The sequence below is a fragment of the Cucurbita pepo genome, chromosome LG19, assembly GCF_002806865.2.
Source record: "Cucurbita pepo subsp. pepo cultivar mu-cu-16 chromosome LG19, ASM280686v2, whole genome shotgun sequence".
NCBI classification, from domain to species: Eukaryota; Viridiplantae; Streptophyta; class Magnoliopsida; order Cucurbitales; family Cucurbitaceae; genus Cucurbita; species Cucurbita pepo.
The window spans coordinates 7,417,416-7,438,506 of record NC_036656.1 but is presented as its reverse complement, the minus strand read 5'-3'; the positions used below and the strand labels follow the sequence as shown (position 1 = coordinate 7,438,506).

At 35.3% G+C, this 21,091-nt stretch overlaps 4 protein-coding genes across 5 annotated transcripts; 1 reads left to right on the top strand and 3 right to left on the bottom strand.

The window, feature by feature from the left end:
• Positions 1-3,686: 3,686 nt before the first annotated feature.
• On the bottom strand, positions 3,687-4,079 carry LOC111781708. The gene has a single exon (XM_023662395.1). It carries the CDS (start codon positions 4,077-4,079, stop codon positions 3,687-3,689), a length of 393 nt encoding a protein of 130 aa, XP_023518163.1.
• A 2,277-nt stretch (positions 4,080-6,356) lies between these two features.
• LOC111781096 (subtilisin-like protease SBT5.6) lies at positions 6,357-11,097 on the bottom strand. The gene is made up of 8 exons (XM_023661525.1): positions 10,980-11,097; positions 10,711-10,903; positions 10,469-10,630; positions 10,218-10,329; positions 8,211-8,772; positions 8,037-8,137; positions 7,314-7,674; positions 6,357-7,209 (listed from the first exon to the last, which is right to left on the bottom strand). The coding sequence occupies exons 1-8, from the start codon at positions 11,061-11,063 to the stop codon at positions 6,460-6,462; spliced, it is 2,325 nt and encodes a 774-aa protein (XP_023517293.1). The 5' UTR covers positions 11,064-11,097; the 3' UTR covers positions 6,357-6,459.
• A 2,348-nt stretch (positions 11,098-13,445) lies between these two features.
• Positions 13,446-15,694, top strand: LOC111781743 (GDSL esterase/lipase At1g29670-like). Its single transcript, XM_023662435.1, has 5 exons — positions 13,446-13,845; positions 14,019-14,143; positions 14,220-14,465; positions 14,551-14,803; positions 15,271-15,694. The coding sequence occupies exons 1-5, from the start codon at positions 13,599-13,601 to the stop codon at positions 15,492-15,494; spliced, it is 1,095 nt and encodes a 364-aa protein (XP_023518203.1). The 5' UTR covers positions 13,446-13,598; the 3' UTR covers positions 15,495-15,694.
• A 27-nt stretch (positions 15,695-15,721) lies between these two features.
• Positions 15,722-20,003, bottom strand: LOC111781746 (floral homeotic protein AGAMOUS-like). 2 transcript variants are annotated; one of them, XM_023662438.1, is made up of 9 exons: positions 19,771-20,003; positions 19,280-19,530; positions 17,608-17,689; positions 17,102-17,163; positions 16,929-17,028; positions 16,807-16,848; positions 16,300-16,341; positions 16,072-16,220; positions 15,722-15,971 (listed from the first exon to the last, which is right to left on the bottom strand). In XM_023662438.1, exons 2-9 carry the CDS (start codon positions 19,483-19,485, stop codon positions 15,968-15,970), a joined length of 687 nt encoding a protein of 228 aa, XP_023518206.1. In that variant the 5' UTR covers positions 19,486-19,530; positions 19,771-20,003; the 3' UTR covers positions 15,722-15,967. The 2 variants fall into 2 exon arrangements, with proteins under 2 accessions (XP_023518206.1, XP_023518205.1); XM_023662437.1 differs by having other exon boundaries at positions 16,061-16,220; positions 19,771-19,996.
• Positions 20,004-21,091: the final 1,088 nt, after the last annotated feature.

Below are 21,091 nucleotides of genomic sequence, written 5' to 3'. Positions count from 1 at the left end.
AATTTTAACATGGTTAGGTCACATGCATGAAAATATTAAAGTTATTTATAAAATAAAATGAAATATTATAATTTTTTTATATATAAAAATGATGACGTTGTTCAAAGTATGTATTGGATTTAATTTTTGTTATTTTCAGTTGACGTGGAAATTATGGAATGATGATATTTACAGCTCATTTTTATTATAGTTTTAATTGACGTGGAAATTATTTTAAATTCTTTTATCTAAAAGAAAATATAAATCATCTCTTTAATATATTAAAATAGTCTATAGGATTGTAAAAGTAAAACCTATCTTATCTGCTTTGAATATTGTAGTATGTGAGTTTATAGGCACTGAGCCACGTCATAAATCCAGATGTTTAGTACTTTTTCAAGAGCTTTACAGTGATATAATAGCTTATCTGTCATATAAATTGTTTTTATCGACCTTTTATAAAATAAAAAATGAGATATCAAAATAAACACTCATAATTTTTCTTTATTTTTCTATAAAATAATATTGCAACTAATTAAACAAATTTGTAGAACACAAGGACTATTAGTTATCTTTTAGTTATCATTATATTTTAGGTTTTAATAATTATATTTTTTTTAAAAAAAATTAAGTTAAATTAAAGTGATGTGAATATATAAACTTTCTAATTTTTTAAATTTATGTTGTTATACTTTAACAACATAAAAAATTCGTCCAATCAATGCATGCAAATTGGATATGTTTTTACTAATTTTATGTTTTTTTATTATTTTAGATAACAAACATTTTTAAGATTAATAACTTATACGCATCAATTAGGAATACGAATAATAAAACTTTAAAAATATTTGATAATATTAAGAGAGGGAAGATATGGAAATTATAGGAAATGTCTTATTTAAATATTATTAGAATAAAACATTTCCAATAAATATTGATATGACTCACAACGTAATCTCAAATCAAACACATGCTCGTCCTACTTATTCCAACCACGAACGAACAAATTTACTTTGTGAGGAAGATCCTCCAAATAAATGCCATCCTCTTGAGCCACCCACACACAAAGCTGATAGTTGCATTTAGCACCAAGCCAGTCATGTTTATTCTCCGGCCAAAATACTTCCATCGACACGTGTTTGTTTGACGATGTACTTAGATTACACCAAAAAAGGGTGTTTGCTAAAAGATTTACTCTAAATTTCCACGAGAAACTTTGTCCCACATTTAGCTTATGATCACCTAAGTCATCGTCTTTTGATTTGCAGTGAACTAACATAGTATGGCTTGAACCCAAGTCGTTCATTATTGTCACGTTCCATTCAGTCAATGCTGACGTATGCTGCTTTGGGCTAATAAATGCTGGCGTTGCGAATGATGGCGTTGCGAATGATGGCGTTGCCATCATCGCAATTATCACTAGAAGACATGAAAAGATGCAGCAATGGCTCAAGAGATGCATTTATTTTTTTGAGACTATGTTGTGTTTTTAGTTTGACCTATTTTTGTTTCTTATATAGGAAGAGATTGATTGGGATCCAAATATTTTTAGTAATTATTATTTACCAATTATAGACCATTTATAAATAGTAGGAGATAAAAATAAATAAATAAATAAAATGTAGTTGATAAAATTACGGATATAATTCAAATTTAGACGGGAATGAAAAATAGATTTAAAATTTTATTAATAATTTTATTTTCATTTTTTCTTTATTATTATTTTTTAAATTTTATTGATTTATTTCATATGAAATATGTAACTTACGTATATTACATGATTGATAAAACTTATGGGAGTATAATATTTTAAACTATTCATACTTATCCTATTTTTCCCAACCACGCACAAATTCATCTACATTTTTAGGAAGATTGTCCAAATAAATGCCGTCGTCTCTAACATCCCAATAACAATACTGGTAATTGCATCTATAACCAAGCCATTCATGTTTCTCCGGCCAAAATACTTCCATTGACACATGCTTGTTTGATGAGGTACGTAGATTACACCAAAAAAGAGTGGTTGATAATAAATTTACTTTGAATTTCCATGAGAAACTTTGATCTACGTGTAGCGTCTGAGCACCCAAATCATCATCTCTTGACTTGCATCGAAGGAACAAAATCTGCCCTGGACTCAATTGGTTAGTAATTGTCACCGTCCATTTTGTCAATGGTGTCGTATACACATTTGGGCCTGCAGAAGAGAGTTTCTCTGTCGCTGCCGTTATCACTAAAAGATATGAAATGATGCAGAACTTTATCAAAAGATTCATTCGTTTTTTAACTTTAAATGCTTTATTTATTTTTTTTCAATCACGCCTACCCTTTTTATATATACAATCAAAGAGGTTTGACGAGATTAATTTGATGGACACGAACAAAAATTTGTTTGAATTTATTTATATTCACTAATTTTTTTTCATTCGTTTGTCTTTAACTAATTTTTAAAATGGAACAAAAAAAGTCTTGATGCATTTAACGACGGGAAGTTAATAATTATTATTATTATTTTCACATAAATAGATTGAAAATTGAAAATTGAAATTTCAAATTTTTGTTTGAACTAAATTAATTTTTTTTAGTGTTATTAGGACAGTCGATATTTAGAAATTAGTTAATTTATTTTCATGAAATTATGTTTTCCGCTCACTATTTAGTAAGTTTTCAAAAGAATATATTTATTTAGAAATTCATAACTAACTTAGAATTAAAATCAAATGGTAAATGATTATATTATAAAAATATTAATTTTTTTAAATTATCTAATTTATAAAGAGAGATTAAATATTACATGATAAAGCCTTTGCTCGCATGTCTTTGTACTGATGATTTGAGTCCAATCATTTGTAGCAATTATAAAGTGGATCGTATCAGTGGTGTTATGAGAATAAAATGCTCAACTTTATTCATATAGTTTAGACCATTTAGATTATTTCTTGAACGTGATGCTCTGATATATCAACTACATGTTCTTCAAGATTATACTAAAAATCTACCACTTTTGGTATGTTAAATTGAAACTAAATTAATCAAAATTATTATTAAAACTAAATCATAAAAAATGAGACTTGATTCAGTTCGACATATTTATCCTATTTTTTCCAACCACGCACAAATCCATCTATATTTTTAGGAACATTATCCAAATAAATATCATCGTCTCTAGCATCCTACGACACACTCATAATTTTTCTTTATTTTTCTATAAAATAATAATGTAACCAAATAAACAAATTTGTATGTTATCTTTTCATTTCATAGGTTTTAATAATTATATTTTTTTAAAAAAATTAAGTTGAACTAAAGTTCTATGAATAAATAAAATTTCTAGTTTTTTAAATTGATATAAATACAGCTAAAATTTTAAGATTTTTAAAAAATTTAAAGATGACGTATGTAAGTAAGGATAAGTATATTTATTAGTATAAGATCTGAAGATTTATATTTAAGAGAGATTTATAGTCGTTAACAATTAAGTCTATAGTTTATCTTTAATGTGACATGTTGACTATATTTATGTTTGCAAAAAAATCGAAATATTTTAAGCGTTAATTAGATAAAGATTAAGCGATAATAAACTATCAAATACAAAATTGAATATATTTAAAGATCTAACATATATATATATATATATATATATATATATATAATGAAAAAATGATATTAATCTTCATAGGAAAGATTTACAAACCCATTAAAATTCAATTAGTTTCGAGAAATCCAGTCATCCTAAGAATTGAATTTCGAACGTGGCTTAAATCTCTTCCTTTAAGCGTCCTTCCATCGCCGGTGCAGACAGAGAAGGCCATCTTTCCGGCCAGGCGCCGCCTGATGATCATGTGCGGCGGGACTATATTGTCGTCACTGTCCCATTCCTCGTCCAGCTCCCCCATGTCGGAGGTTAAACGGATAACGGTTTCTGGGATTTTGATGGGGAGACTAGAGGCGGCGGAATGTTTGTGGTTGTTTTTGGAGTTCCGATGAGGTGTGACGAGGATTTGGGAATGGTCAAGGGAAGAGTGGACGAGGCGGCGGCGGTGGTGGTGGTGGTGGTCGGAGAAGATGATGTCGGATTCGTGGAATTCTTCAGCCATGGGGGATTGGAAATTAGAGAGATGAGGAAAAAGAATGAATGGGTTTTGTATGAAACGAATGGAATTTATAGGCAAAGGGGAAAAGGAAAAAAAAGGAGAATCTTAAATGGCGTCACTCAAAAGGCAAAGGTTAATGAGTCATCAAACCCTTTCTGATTCGACCGGGTCCTCGTTCTATGTAACTGGCTCGACCAAAATGCAAAACTCTCCTTGTAGTTTGACGATTTAAGGAGCACTTTTGATTTTTGTATTCGCCCTCTAGTAGGGGAATTTAGTCTTTTGATTAGAGTATGAGTTTCGAGAGAACGGAGTATACCGCTGTGGTGTGGTATAGTATTATGTTTGCGTCTATTTAATTTTTGAATTTATTTAAATTATTTAATAAAATTTCTTGAAACATACACAATGTTTTGACATTGGGGTTTGATTTTGGATGAGTGGGCTGCGGGAGACAGCTTGGTTGCGTGGGGAGTTGGGGTTTTTGGTGTATTAAGAAAGCTTAATCTGTGTGGCTTCAAGGTTGACTTGGCTAATATGGGTGTGATTAATAATGTTTGTAATTAATTTGGGATTAGTGTTTATTTAATATTATGATTTTTAAATTATTTATCCAATTCTAATTATTCCACTCATCTTTTTTTCTTCCAAATTTCCTGCTCTTTCCTAATCTCATAAATTATTGTTTATATAACTAATTTATATATTTTTTGATGTATTGATATTAATTTTAAAAATTAATTACGGAAATTCCACCACTAATGCTTATTCATTATGTAAGCTTTAATTGAAAATAGTGAATTAACAATAAATAAAATTACAAAGTCTTTCTATTAATATTATTTTTATTATTTTTCTAATCTTCAAAGCAGCGCGCCGAGTTAGAGCCGAGTCGATGGAGGATTAATGCCTAAAAATTTCAAAATCAAATGATTAGATCGGGAATCCCCAAAAGATTAAGGAGTGTTTTGCAAAGGAAAAATTAATTAGCCGCATCTCACGGCTTGTGCGCCGCGTCGATGGAGTGGGGCCCACGTATTATGTGTCATTAATTATTATTTTATTGAATTACAACTTTTGGATTAGCCTCGAAGCAGAAAACATAGTTCCGAATACGACAAGCCACTCGTTATCCAACACGTCACCCTATACCTCGCTTGAAGGTGACATCCTTGCACAATCATTTTTTCCCTGTTTTTTTTTTCTCTTTTATATATGAATTCTTTTTTAAATAAAATAATACTCGTCAAGGTACCGATAATGTCATGTTTGTCTAAAGTATGTTACGCTTTATGTTTTGTTATTTTATATTATATTTTGTTTCTGAATGACCGACAAAATCATGTCTACTCCAACCAAGTATTATAATCTCCATATTTTCAATTCAATTACCTTTCACAATACTTTCTGATATGTGGAAGGAATCACTATAAGGGGAGTAAGATTCGGATTACCTTGTTGATCGAATATCTCAAGGCAAGAACGTTGTTTGAGCTTCGAATCACTTCACAAGCAAGATCGATCATGTCTAGCTTGAATGATTATTGATCAAATATCTCAGGGCAAGAACACTTGATTGAGATTCGAATCACTCTACAACCAAGATTGATTATGTCGAGCTTGAATGATTCTACATGCAATCTAAACTATATAGAATTGCAAAGAAACTTAGTTATTGGCTAAAGAAAAGCACAAATGGTTCTTTTACTATATTTTCCAAGTCCACTTACAAATTCAATCGTACATGGCTTTATATAGCTTCAAAATAAAACTATTAGAGACATTTCAACCGTTGTACATTATGTAATTGTAACCTAAAATAAATAAGAAGTCTTAAAATACATTAATGAAATACAATAACTCTAAATTGTAATCCACCAAAATTTATAACATGAAACTTCATTCTTCTCCAATGTGGCATGAATTGAAATATCTTTTTGATAATTTCAAGAATATTTTCTTCACATCTTCATTGAAGCATATTGTATGATCGATATCTCTTAGTTCATATCACTTTTTTTCATTTTGTTTTCAACTATTTGTTTGCCTACATTTTATAAAATATTTTTCTCAAGACGTGGTTGAAGGCTCGAGCATACGTCCAAATTATCGTATCATAAACCAATTCATGAGGTAGAAGTAGAGATTTTCACGGTGGAAATAAGGAAGGAGCCTCGTTCTTGATTCTTAGTACCGATCAGAGACCACTTTGTTCACCCGAATTAGATCAAGTGAACATCTTGGCATTGACTCGTAATTGTAAATATACAAAAGATATCACACATAATAATAATAATAATAATAATAATAATAATGATAATACATTGTTTACCCCAATATTATTAACTATGAATGCACTATATATTGTAGAATAAATATCATTTTAGGTTGAAGAAATTGCAATTGGGCTTCTGACATAGTGAATCCCATCACTCCAAGCGAACCAACCGAAGGAGTATCCATTACCCTTCACTTTCCCACTCACCGTAACCGTGAACCTTTTCCTCTGCCCAACCCTATCGAAGTACAATACACTAGGAGAAGCCCTCACCGCCACGCCCGGAGGCGCCCAGCTCTCGAAAAAGTACACAGTTTTACCTCCCCCGCCCACGTTGGTCACCGTCCTTTTGATCCTCACACCGCCTTTCAGTTTAGGGATAGCAATGGAAGGGTAATTCAGATCGTGGGGGTGGAGGGCACGTGGAGGGCACTTGAAGGAAGGGTCAATGGAGTTCATTTTCAGGCCGCAGAGGTAGTGGAGATAGTCCGTGTAATTGGCGTCGTACACAAGCCCGGGGTCCGCAGCCTTAGTGGGGCGGAAGTGGCCAGACCCAAAGGAGAAAGGAGTGGCAGGGGAGTTGTCGGTGGTGGAGTCGTCGGTGATGGGGTGGCCGTATTTGTTGGTGGTGGTGGCGGTGGTCATGAGGGCTGAGCGGATGGCGGCTTGGGACCAAGTGGGGTGGATGGCGCGGAGGAGGGCAGCGGCGGCGGAGACGTGAGGGCAGGACATGGAAGTGCCGGAGTAGATATTGTATTTGACAATACGAGGGTCAAACGATTTTGGGAGTTTTGTTGGGGAATCTTTTTCTGACCATGCTGCTAATATGTCCACTCCAGGTGCTGTTATGTCAGGCTGCAATTTTGACCAAAATTAAAAGGTCAACACTCCTCAAATCCCGCAATTTTCTGAAAGATTAATGAAAGAAAAAAAAAAAAAAAAAAAAAAAAAAAANACACCTTGAGAAAATGAGGGTCGACGAGGCTTGGACCTCTACTTGTGAAATAGGCCATGGCCGGCGCCGGCCTGGAGCCGTAGATGGTGATGGGTGGAACAATAGTGGCGGTTGGATTACGGTGAGATTTTATATATTTAAGGATCCTATTTGCATCGTCGTAAGACACCGCCGTTGCCGGAACAAAATGGGGATCGGCGTGCAGCCTCGCTCCCACCGCCGGCACGAGCCCGAGTATCATTCCAGCACCGCCGGACCTTTTCACTTCCAGGCTGCCGGCGTATCTGCTGATTCCTTGTCCTCTGTAGCACAGCACTATCTTTCCTTTGGCTTTCTTGTGTGAAAGCGAGCCTGCAATACATGATCTGAAACAAAATCCAAATAAATAATATATATATATATATATATAATTATTGTACCGCAAAAATTTATCGTACTCACACACCCGCAAAAATTTATTTAATTTGAAGCCAAGAAATTTACCTCTTTAGCTGAAAGCAACCAATTTCAATAATCAAAGTGTTTAAGTGTATATCTCATACCTTCTCTCAACAAAAGTTTTTTTAAATGTCACTCAATAAATACCAAATTATATACGGATGATTTATGTATCAAAATAAAAATATTAATAAAAAATTATTATAAACTAGATAAAGGTAATGACCAAAATAAATAAAAATATTAAATTAAATGATTATAAATTAAATGGGAGTTAATAACTACGTACCCAGATTCGTTTCGGGGAACATGTGGCTTTTGTATATCGACAGCATACACTAATGGGTACATTTTGTTCCTCCTCAATTTGGACGGCGCCACCGACAATCCCTAAAATTCCACCCAATTACTATAGTATCAAATTTGTAATTAAAATTAAAGAATGTAATTAATTATGTTTAACCTTAATTTTCAACCCATTTCCGAGGATGACAGGAGAGTAAAATTCCCGATCCACGGTGCTGGCTCCGACGGTGATGATCCACGGTGCAACATTGGACAACGTGGACGGCGTAGGGCCACTATTTCCGGCGCTACAAGACACCACAATGTCCCTTTTAACGGCATGAAGAGCTCCGATGGCGATTCCATCATCGGTGTAATTGTACGGATCTGATTTTCCAATGGACAAGCTGAGAACGTCGACGCCATCGGAAATGGCATCATCCATGGCGGCCAGCACGTCAGTGTCGAAGCAAACGTTTCCCAAACTTTTCATTTGGTTGGGAATCGCCCAACAAACTTTATATATTGCCAGTCGAACCCCGGGGGCGCCACCAGAGGCCGTGCCCCGTGCAACGCCACCAAAGGCCGAGACGTTGTAGACCCTCCGGCCACCGGCAATGGAGGCGGTGTGTGATCCATGGCCGTCCATGTCGCACGGTGATCGGAAGTCCGTTGTTTCATTTAAACGACCAAAATGATGCTCATATCCCTTTACATAATATCTAGCTCCAATTATCTTTCTGAAAATTTTCAATCATAAATAAAACAATATAAAATTTACCCACGTTAGTGTTTCAAAACTCAAATTCATTAAAAATATTATAAATAAATACAATTTTGTTTGAATAATTATCATAAATACGACCTTATGACCTAAACCCGGTAAATATTTTAGCTGTCAAGCCATTTTTGGGTCATTTTTTTATGGCTACCATTGACAAATTTTGAGTGCTATTGGGACGTTCTCAAACGGGCTAGAAATTTAACAACATACTTCTGGAGTTAGATATTAGCTCCACAAACACAAATTTATAACTAGTTATGATCGAGAGTCGATTTGAGCTATTTGTTGAATCGAATCTTATATGTAAACACTTTATCGAGAAAGTAAAACGACAAAAAAGGAAAAGTATAAGGTAGGAATGATGAGAAGGAGGAATTAAGGATGTTTTTGGTGAAACATCTGGGTTTTCATAATTAGTTTTGAGGCATTTTTTCTGGTTTTCACTTCATGGATTTAGGATAGCAATGAAAGAATCTGAAAAAAGGGAGTGGTTGTCAATTCCAACATAGTAGGAAAGGGAAGTGGATGAACAGTGATGGGTTCTCAATGACAAATGAGACCAAACCCAAAGGAGGAGAGATGTAAGGAATAATAAAGTAAAAAAGGCACACACATTGTGACCTGTGACCTTCAACAGAAAGCGATGCCTCGTTGTTGGTTGGCAGTGCTAATATATATATCTCCACAAGATGCATGGTCATGAAGGCTGTGGGGCAAAAAAACCCCCACTAAATTTTGTTTGATATCAAGGCTGACAAAAGCTTAGCCCACACTCAACTGTACACACAATCCAACCAACGCCACCACACCCCAACACTGATGTCAACGTTGTTTAGATTATGAGATCTCTCTCTACTAGACACGTTTTAAAACTTTAAAAGGAAAAGTACAAAGAGGAGAATATCAGCCAGTAGTAGACGTATATTGTTACACAAATTTTGTATGAGATTCCAATTACATGATTTATTTGTCAATCTCCTCAAAATTGTCTAATAAATCTTTAAAGTTTTAGTTTTATTATGTCCTAAATGTTATAGAAAGATCGTATATACTGTTATATAATATAGTTAATACTCGAGCCAAAACAACATTAAATGACCTGAACCTAAAGGGATTCGCGTTTTAGGCAAAACCAATAAACAAATTGTGAGAATCCCACGTTGGTTGGGGAGGAGAACTAAACACCCTTAAAGAAGACAATATCTAAGGCGTATTATCAAAATACCTATATCTACACCTGTGGTAGTAGGTGCGTGATTTGGTAATACACCAATTTGTCCACTATTCATAACTAAAATCACGGACGGATTCAATCCTATCCTAAGTGACTCAAATATTGAATTTTGAGAGAGGTAAAGAAAAAGCAAGGAAGAAGAGGAAGAAGAGGAAGAGAGAGTGCACCTATTACAATGAGGTGATTGAAAGCCAGGTCCGGTTTGGCAGATTCCCTTCCATGATTTTGGAACGGGACCCATTCCTTTATCGCTAAAGCTCTTTGATTTTGGCCACACCCCTTATGATATAATAACAAAAATTCAAAATGGAACGTCAGAATTATTGTATCACATGCAATGAAAATGAGAGCATAATACGAGAGAGAGAAAAATTCCAGAAAAAGTGGAATCACATGAGAAACAGTGAAACACAATTACCACTATCAAGCATTCCAATCACCACATCTTTTCCAGACTTAGCTTTAGAAACCAAATCACTAAGCCTGGGCTTATCTTCTTCAACCCCAGAGAACTCCCACGACCTTGTGGTGTGCATGCCGTACCTTTTACTCTCAATTACAGACACCACTTCCTCCAATTCTGCCCCAAAAACAAAACCCATCATTTAAACAACAAACACATGCCCAACCTCAACACTTGTTGTAATGAACGAAATTCACCTGAAAGTTTGGAGGCTTGTTGTTGGGTAAGCACCGCAGCAAACCCATTGATGGTGTGCTTGTAGCTGTACAGAAGAGACGATTTTGCATCGTTTTCAGTGTCTTTTACAGACATCAAATACGAATGGTGCCTCTCTTCTATCTCCTCCCATGACTTGTCTCCGGAATGCTCTCCAAAGTACACAATGTAAGCCTAACATTATCACATAATATTGTTATTTAATACATCAAATTACAATTATTGGTGGTTTGGAGAACACAAATCCGACCTGTTTTTGAGCCAGGCAAGAAGAGGGTGGGAGGAGGAGCAGCAGCAGCAGCAGGAGAAGGCAGAACAAACTTGATGTCTCCATTTTGTTGTCAATGGCGAAATTCAGAGAGACAATTTATAAGCAAAAAATTAAAAATTAAAAAAAATAATAATATCTTTTTCAAATTTCGCATCTATTTGGTTTTCACCTCATCTTTTCATCACTTAGCTTGAAGTTTGTCAACTTTGCAATTTCTATTTTTTATTTTTTATTCTTTTATATATATATTTTCTTTAAATGGTGGATTAAATATGAACCTAATTTCGTCTTTATTTAAGGAAATATTTTGTATTTATAATAATTTTGACATTTTTTTTTTCAATATTCCGACACAAATATTCTCATTAAATTGTATATTTAATTCAGTTTAAACCATAAATGTCATTTAGGTTAGAATATAAAATATGGAGTTAATTTAAGTACGTTAATTTAATTCATGTTAAATTTTAACTCCCTTGTTTTTATGTTTATTTTACACAATAAATGTCATTTTAACCTGTTTTTGCCCATTAGGTATCATTATCAATCTCACCGTTTTAAAATACGTATACTAAAGAGAGTTTTTTACATTCTTATAAGGAGTGGTTTATTTCTCTCTCCATCTGACGGGAAGTTCACATCATATGTGTAGAAGATTTAAACTTATAACATCTTGATCGATGATATATGTTGGATGATGAAAGTCCCACATCAGCTAATTTTAGAGAATGATCATGTGTTTATAATAAAAAAAAATAATTTCTCCATTGGTGCGAGGACTTTTGGGGAAGCCCAAAGCAAAGTCATGAGAACTTATGCTCAAAGTTGACAATATCATACTATTACGGAGAGTCGTGTTCATCTAACAATACATATTTTGCTCATGTTAAAAATGGTTTCACTTCCGTGCCATTTTCAAGTCATTTTCCTATAAGAGTACCATTGTCAACTATTTTCTTTCCGTTTTTCAACTGAATACTATTAGGACATTCAAAAAAGGTTATTTCCCGTGTTTTAAGACTAGACTGAGGACCGAAAAGACCTATAGCCGCCCAGACGAACAATGTGTATAGAGAAGGGCTGTTGGGACCACCCATTTCCCATGCGTTACCAGACAATATTGCTAACAATGGAATGGACACAATTTGTCTATACTTTTCATACTCATTCCTCTCTCAACATTTACATCCAAACCATATATTAACAAACAAATAAAACAAATCTATAGGTTTCACTTGTCAGTGACACACCATACCCATTTGGCATAAAAGCTGCCGAGCTACCTATTCCGACGTTACGTTACGTTACGTTACGTATGGATCTAAATAACTTTAATCTTTCTTAGATTAAGTCAACTATATTTGGGTATAATGGAGCTACGACGATCATCAACCGTCACCTCATCCTCCACTTTAGTAGTGCACATCACCAATCACAATAATAGAGTACATTCCGATCAAATTAGTATAATTACTGATTCACATTATGTTGGGCTTGTTCGATTCATTATTCCTATACATAAATAAATGAGTGGTAATTTAATTAATACGAGCGTTAATTTAAAAAAAAAAATAAAAATTTTATAGATTAGATTAGTTCATTAATTCTCTTAAAATTACTATTTTTCTTTATTTATTCAAAGTAATTTTTTAAAATATCTTTTGAAAGTATATTGTAAGTCTAAATTAAATATTTGATTTTATTTTAAATGGGCCTTTTAATCGGGAAGCCCGCATCAGCGGCCCAGTTTGAAATATTATTAATTTGGATTTTTTGTTTTAATTTGTATGAAAATAAATGAAAATTAAAATAGAAGATAAATATGGGGTGGAAGAGGCTGGGCCCACAACATCCATAGTGTTATTAAACCTAACTCCGTTAATTATAATTGCAACAACCATTAATTGATTAAAAAAATCAATCATTTATTTTCCATCACGTCTTAATTGCGAATTTGCGTGAAAATGGGCTTTATTAAAAATATTAATACCAATTAGGAAATTACCAAAAGGGTCCTTTCGGTCAAATTGATAGATTAAAATAAGATTAAAATTTGTTGGTGACGACATGTCGGTCAAATGAGAAAGGTGTGGATTGTCGTTGGCAATTGATTGCCCATGTTACTGGGCATGGACTTCCAACCCCCCCAAGGCCCAAACATTAAATTTTGTCACCAACTTTGCCATTATTTACATTTAAAACTTGCTCTTTATTTTTGACGTTGACATTTATCCAATATTTAATTAAGAAATAATATTTGTCTCACTATTTCTATGGAAATTATATCTCTACAAGTTTATATTAGTTTGGAGCATTTATTTATGTAATTTAATTAAGTCGTGTATTTATCTTTAAATTGCTTCACGAATAAATATTATCTCCATAAACCAACGCAGATGATTGCCAACACATCCAGACACGCCCACCTTCAATATTCTTACTTTTTGCTCTCATGCATACGCGCTAAATTTAATGCCAAAGACCTTGTCTTCGTTTCCTCAACTGTAAAGAAGCCTATTCTTTAAGCCCTTTTATTTAAACACTCTTTCCCCCTTTTGAATTCTCATCACAAACTCGAGTGCTGTCTCTGTAGTGGCCATGGCCGGTGAGGTTGCAACCAAGCAGCTCTGGGGTGTGGCTGTGGTGCTTTTTATGAGTGCCTTGTGGTGTTGTAGCGCTCAGCAAGTTCCTTGCTACTTCATTTTTGGTGACTCTTTAGTTGACAATGGGAATAATAATCAACTTTCTTCTTTGGCTCGCGCTGATTACCTCCCATACGGCATCGACTTCCCCCGTGGCCCTACCGGAAGATTCTCCAACGGCAAGACCACCGTTGATGTCATTGGTACGTACATTTTAGTTAAACGTATGTGATTTAAGATCATGTTCACTTACTGTAATAGAGTCTAGACAATTTATTTTTTTAAAATATTTAAATCATTTGACTCGGAACAATTATTGGATTTGAACTTATTGAACTAGTAATGATATTTTAACATTTTCACTCATGGTTTATAGCGGAGTTGTTGGGGTTTAATGGCTACATCCCTGCCTATTCCAACACGAGAGGCCGAGACATACTTAGCGGCGTGAACTATGCGTCTGCAGCGGCTGGCATCAGGGATGAAACTGGCCAGCAACTGGTAACTTTTTTTCAGTTATGACAGTTACCCTCTTTGATTAGTACTAAAACTTTGATTATGGGTATGTATGTGACAGGGAGACAGGATTCCCTTCAGTGGTCAAGTAAGAAATCACCAAAACATCGTCCAACAGATAGTAAACATCCTTGGAGATGAAAACACAGCTGCTGATTACTTGGGCAGGTGTATATATTCTGTTGGATTGGGTAGCAATGATTACCTTAACAACTATTTCATGCCTCAAGTCTATTCGACTAGTCGTCGATTCTCGCCCGATCAATACGCTCAAATTCTCATTCAGCAGTACACTCAACAATTATCGGTCAGCAGTTTTATATGTCGCTTTATTTAATCAACGTGAGACTTTGATCGAATTCTTGTATTCTAAAGTGAAGAGTTGTGTTTAGATCATGTATGACAATGGAGCAAGGAAGTTTGTGCTGTTTGGCGTGGGGCAAATTGGGTGCAGCCCAAATGCACTGGCGAATAGCCCAGATGGGAGAACTTGTAATCAAGGCTACAACTCTGCGAACCAGATGTTTAACAACAGGCTGAAAGGGCTGGTGAATCAACTCAATAGAGACCAGCCTGATGCAAGATTCATCTACGTTGACTCCTATGGGATTTTCCAAGATATCATAAACAGCCCTTCATCTTTTGGTATAACAATCAGTCTTTTTTTCATTATGGTCTCCTTGTTTTGATGCCTATAATATTAAGCTTTCTCTTTCGAGATTTCTTTAAAAAAAATTTAAAACTCATCTACTAGGGAGAGGTTTCCACACCCAAATGTTTTGTTCTACTCCCTAATCTTTGTGGGATCTCACAATCCACCCCCCTCCGGGGCCCAACGTCCTCGCTTGCACTCGTTCGGTGTGGGACCCCCCCAATCCACTCTCTTCGGGCCCAGCCACCTTGTGTCCACCCTTTCGGAGCTCAGCCTCCTCATTGGCACATCTCTCAGTGTCTAGCTCTAATATCATTTGTAACAGCTAAAGTCCACCGTTAGTAGATATTGTCCTATTTGGATTTTTCTTTTCTGGCCGTGTTTACTAAGGAGAGGTTCCACACCCTTGTAAAAAGTGATTCGTCCTCCTCCCCATTTAACTTTTTACTTGACAATGCAGGTTTTAGGGTCACAAATGCTGGGTGCTGTGGGATTGGGAGGAACAATGGGCAAATAACATGTTTGCCTTTCCAAACCCCATGTCCTAACAGAAGAGAGTATCTATTTTGGGATGCCTTTCATCCAACTGAGGCTGGAAATACCATTATTGGAAGAAGAGCTTACAGCGCTCAAAGACCCTCCGACGCTTACCCGATCGACATTCGTCGCCTCGTTCAACTCTAGCTTAAATCCAAACTTATGTAATTTACGCAATCTAAGTTGGAAGAGTCTGTCCTTTCCTTTAATTGCTTATAAGTCCTTTCCTTCAATCAATGAGAATGAAATGTATTATATATTAGCTGAACAACACTTCCAGCATCCTGTTCTTCGCTTTCAAAGCTAACTTCATTGGATCATAATTAGAAGCAGAGAAAGTTGAGACAGTGAAACAGTAACAAAACAGCAGTAAGTACGAGAAAAGATGTTAGTCGTTTGTATCACAGACATAGATTTAAGACAAAGAAAGGTTATTAATGTTTGGATTCATAGCATACAACAACATTATAGATATACTAATATATTAGAATAAGTCTTTTTTGAGTCCAGAAGCTAAGACTTGGTTAATCTTCAACTTCCTTGGAGTACCTTTCAACCAGCAGATGGGGCACTCTTTTATGCTTAATCCAACAATCAGAGTGCTTCAAATCATATTATTATTAACTGCATCGAAATGTTTGGTTGGGATTTTGTTAGATAATGGGAGAGACAGAGAGGCAGAATGGCTTCTTATTTAACTGTAAAAACAGAACCTTATACTAACTGGAGAGACATGTTGTCTTGACGTGGATACTGTTGATTGTGTTGTAAGCCGTTGACTTGGAAGAAGTCTCTTGGATCGTAGGGATGAGATTGCATCAGCTCAAATTCTCCTCCCCCCATCATGTTCACATTTCTTTCACTCTCAGCTATCTGCATCAATTTCTACAATTTTCAATGTCAATTGCTCATTAAGAGAGAGACAGGGAGATTGAAAACGAAAAAAAGGGACCTTTGCTCGAAGCAGCTGATTGTTGTTGTGCAAATCAAACTCCTGTAATGATCAACTTTTTTCATTCAATTCAAGAATATATAATCACTTCATTCTACAAATATATACTCACATCATTCATTATACAGTTCTTGCAACCAAAACTTCAAAAGATTGGCCTTTTCTACGATTTGGAGGAAAATCAATGAAACCCTGATTGGGAATTTCAACTTTTAAACAACCCATTTAGAAAGTTGTTTCGTTGGAACAGATATTGTCTATTTTGGCCCATTACGTATAGCTATCAGTCTCGTGGTTTTAAAAATCGTCTACTAGGGAGAGGTTTCCACATCTTTATAAGAAATGTTTCGTTTCTCTCTCCAATCGATGTGGGATCTTGCAATCCACCCCTTGAGAGCCCGGCGTCATCGCTGGCACACCTACGAGTATCTGGCTCTAATACCATTTGTAACCGCCAAAGTTCACCACTAGTATACGTACTGAAAAACTAAAAGATATTAAGCTTACCCTTTTGCGCATGTACTCGATTTCAGCAAAGAGGAGTTCATTCTGGAAGAGAGAGAGAGAGCAAAAGGAAGTGTTTTTATTTTAAGAGAAGAAACTTAAAAAAAATAAGGAAGAAAACCAACCTTTTTGGATCTAATTCTGCTAATTCCTTTCTCAAGTTTGCTCTCAAGACTTTTCAGATCTTTTACACTCAAAGAACTTAGAGAATCACCAAGCATGTTCCTGGAAACAACATCCCCTTCAGAAGATGAACAAGTAATGAACACATGATTGCATAAATTTTGTGTTAACATACCTGTTTGAGTTCTGCAAATTACCAATCTGAACACGCAGTTTGGCAGCTTCTTGTTGGTAAAACTAGCATGTCATTCAATAGTAAGTTTTGTATCCTTAACCTTGGATTGATACCCAACATAAAAGGTTACACCCATTTTGAGGGTTCACAACATGATCCACTTATATCAAATATTGAGCACAAAATGCTAGGGTTAGGTATGAAAATTTGGTGTTATTTAATAAGATAAAAGTAAAGAACACCAGCAAATCAGAATTCATTATCAAATATGTAGCTAGTGCACCTATTATTGGTTCGTGTCGATGTCAGTAAAAGCTCAATAGACTAATTAATATTCCATGTTGAAGAACAAAACCTTAAACTTCTTGAAAATCTTTAGAACAAGTCAGTACTAGTGAATGAATCCCTTTTCACGACCATTTGTATTTGAACTCAATTGTTTGATGCATTAAGTTTTCTTATAGACCCATTTCTCCACATGTAACGAATTTGAAATTGAAGTGTACCTGAGTGTTAGTTTCAGAAGTAGATCCGGTGTTCGGAGAATTTGAAGATGCCTTTTTGTATCTATCAATTGTTGTCTTCACACTGCAATTAAAATCATATCATGTTGAATAACCTCCTTAATCATTACAATTATGATGTTCTTTCACTTGCAAAAAAACAAAGCATTAAAACATGTTTTTTATTCTCAAGAAGCTACGTGTTTTAAGTTTTTTACTGTCACATTAACCCAACTCTCTCAAGTTGACTGAGTCCTTTTACGAAATCCCATAAAAAGCAAAATGAATGATAGAAATCACATCAAAGGGTCAGCTGCTTCTCAATGGATGTGACGGAATTTGAAGGGTAAGAAAAAAGTTCCCACATTTAAGTATTCTTTTTTATCCAAAACTTATCCATGATTTCCTTTACCGATGCACTGATACCTTAATTTCGTCGAGCTGGTGATTGGCTATGTCTGAAACATCCAACAGAGATCTCGAATTATGATTGGCTTAATCCAATCAAAGGGATGAGAGTTTGCCAAGTGTCATACACGCATTTGTATAGTGGTTAATCAACTTAACTCCACCCTCTTATCCACCTCGATACAACACAAGAACTAAAAAAAAAGAACTCTTAGAAAACATAAGTGGCGGTAAAAGCCCTTTGTCTCAAATACTGTGTACATCGCAGCCGTCCATTTCCATCAGTGGCTACAGCAGCTGTCCTATTAAGATTAATGCTAAAGGTCTCACCTTGGCTCTACGTGATTCAAAACCCTAATCTCTCTCACTAAAAATACGTTTTTTTTTTTTTACAAAGATTCAAAATTTTTGTTAAAATCAAGAAGCCCAGTTTAGTTTCTTTTTGAATCGGATTGCCATTCTCTGTTTTGGCTGATTCTTGAAGCCCTAGACCAAAAATCTGAAACCAGACACCCCATTTCCCAAACAATGGGGACAAGGATTAAACTTGTGTAAAGTTTCTGACTTGCAATTGGCTCAGTTTGTTTAATACAAGTTTAATCAGAGGGTTACCCCTAATAATCCGGACAAAGATTGATTGATTAGTTCATATTTGAAGATCTAATGAGATTTTTATTTCAAAGTTTGAATGGAAACCTATTAGGTAGTTCAATCTTGAGTTGGAGGTGATTGGTTGGAAAAGGGTGTTTTAGCATGTTTCATGGAAACCCACAAGTTTGAAACCCTAATATGGTCTTACTTTATGTTTCTTTATGTTCAACTGACGTTTGTATTGAGGAAATGTGAAGGAGATGAAGTGGGATTGGACTAATGGAGGAAGGTAAAGAGCTGAGCTCAGACATAACCATAAGCTTACCAAAACCCTTACTCATTTCAACCTTCCATAATATGCCCTATCTTTCATCTGTTATACCAGATCTATGTATCCACCACGCCAAAAACCATCTAACTCATCAATTATAGCAAAAAAAACTCAGAAAAATCAAAGAAATTTGGTAAGTTTTGATATCATAAAACTCAAATCTTTCAAAAAAAGACTATTCTTAACGCAACCCAGATTCCCAATATCTTGCTCTTCCTAAAAGCTGAGCTAAAACCTTCCAGGATCCATATCAGCAACAAGTTTGAGAAGAAAAAAACACAAATCAAGCGGAGAAAGGAACATTTGAAGAAAATAATGTACGAGGTTAGGAGTGTTGTTGTTTACCTGTTGTTAGCATACTCATAGAGGCGGCCACGGGTTGAGAAAACGATGAGAGCAACTTCAGCATCACACAGAACAGAAAGCTCATAAGCCTTTTTGAGAAGTCCATTTCGTCTCTTACAGAAAGTGACTTGACGGTTTGTTGTATTTTCGATCCTCTTAATCTCAATCTTTCCTCTTCCCATCTTCTTCTGAGGTGAATCAGACATCCTCTCCTCTCTTGTTGATTCTGGAACCCTTTATTAGCTTCTTACCTAAACCAAATCCAAGCAGATCAGTCATCAATCAAACCCCAAATCTTCATTTTTCAGCTTCCCCTCTTCTGATGATCCCAAAAGAGGTAGAAGAATAGAGAAGATATATTGTGAGATGCAGATTTTGAGGCTAAAAAACTTGCTCTATCACTTCTAATCTCCTTTTTTTGTGGATTTACATGTGAATAAGCAACACAATCAGAAGCTGAATCAAAGCTTTGTTTTATTTCGATCACTAACCTGAGCTGGTTGAAGACGGAACTCCCAAGACAGAACAAAAGGAAGGGCTGTTTGCTGTGTTTAAGGAAGATCAATGCACACAGCTTGTGTTCTAAAAGGTTAGGGGAAGAGAAGAGGGAAATAGAAGTAAGGTAGCCAAAGAGGGAGGTGTGTGTATTAATGAAGTAAAGAAAGCGACCCTTTATATCAGCAGCTATGGAGTGGGTGATTTACAAAGCATTCAACTAATAACTCAATCCAATTCAGCTTTTTTAGCTCTAAACTTCATTATCATTCATTGAGCTAATGAGGGGATTTTGTTCCTTAATCTTTTTTAAGGGTAGAGTAAAGTGAAGTTGCAGAATTGGGGTTGAGGTTAAAAATCTTGACACGAATTAGAGAGAATAAAAAGATAATGACATATATTCTTGAGTTGATGAGAGATGCTTGGAATAATAAGTTAAGAAGCTTTTAAGCACTGTGTTTAAGAACCTTGAGCCATAGTATTATTAATTGAGCTGAGGCTTTGAGTGTCGGTTCAAACAAAAAGGTATTCAAAACAAAATATGGATTCATGTAACCAAAACATCTTCATGTGCCCAATTTGTGGCTGAGCATTCATATAATGTTCCTGGAAAACATGGGAACCAATTATTATTTTCTTTTCTTCAAGGAACAATAATGCTATAACTTTCAAAAAATTTGAAAAGTTTACCCCTTTTTTTTTATTAGGATTCATTTGCATGCATTGTTGCCTAACAGAAATTACCCGTTTCGGCTCACCTGTTTTGACCCATTACTTATCGTCATCACGAGCCAGCGTGTGATGTCTACTCCTATAAAACTTTGTTCCTCTCTCCGGCCAATGTAAAATCTCACAATCGTCCTCTTGTACACGGAGAGGTTTGTAATTGTCTAAGCTTAGCACTAATAGATGTCCGCTTTGACCCATGACCCACCAAGAGGTTTATAACCGTCTAAGCTTAACACTAATATATGTCCGCTTTGACCCATGACCCACCAAGAGGTTTATAACCGTCTAAGCTTAACACTAATATATGTCCGCTTTGACCCATGACCCACCAAGAGGTTTATAACCGTCTAAGCTTAACACTAATATATGTCCGCTTTGACCCATGACCCACCAAGAGGTTTATAACCGTCTAAGCTTAACACTAATATATGTCCGCTTTGACCCATGACCCACCAAGAGGTTTATAACCGTCTAAGCTTAACACTAATATATGTCCGCTTTGACCCATGACCCACCAAGAGGTTTATAACCGTCTAAGCTTAACACTAATATATGTCCGCTTAGACCCATTACGTGACCGGGCTAAAC

Bases quoted from the DNA above. Each gene is read 5' to 3' on its own strand.
- LOC111781743 (XM_023662435.1), top strand. From the start codon at position 13,599: ATGGCCGGTGAGGTTGCAACCAAGCAGCTCTGGGGTGTGGCTGTGGTG. The intron at 13,846-14,018 runs GTACGTACATTT...CATGGTTTATAG, and splicing joins GACCACCGTTGATGTCATTG to CGGAGTTGTTGGGGTTTAAT. The intron at 14,466-14,550 runs GTCAGCAGTTTT...AGTTGTGTTTAG, and splicing joins AGTACACTCAACAATTATCG to ATCATGTATGACAATGGAGC.
- LOC111781746 (XM_023662437.1), bottom strand. From the start codon at position 19,485: ATGTCTGATTCACCTCAGAAGAAGATGGGAAGAGGAAAGATTGAGATT. The intron at 16,849-16,928 runs GTTGGTTTTCTT...TCTCTCTTCCAG, and splicing joins GCAGAATTAGATCCAAAAAG to AATGAACTCCTCTTTGCTGA. The intron at 16,221-16,299 runs GTCCCTTTTTTT...AAATTGATGCAG, and splicing joins ATCAGCTGCTTCGAGCAAAG to ATAGCTGAGAGTGAAAGAAA.
- LOC111781708 (XM_023662395.1), bottom strand. From the start codon at position 4,079: ATGGCTGAAGAATTCCACGAATCCGACATCATCTTCTCCGACCACCAC.
- LOC111781096 (XM_023661525.1), bottom strand. From the start codon at position 11,063: ATGGAGACATCAAGTTTGTTCTGCCTTCTCCTGCTGCTGCTGCTGCTC. The intron at 10,631-10,710 runs GTGAATTTCGTT...TTTTTGGGGCAG, and splicing joins ACAAGCCTCCAAACTTTCAG to AATTGGAGGAAGTGGTGTCT. The intron at 8,773-10,217 runs GTGCACTCTCTC...GAAAATTTTCAG, and splicing joins CAATCACCTCATTGTAATAG to AAAGATAATTGGAGCTAGAT.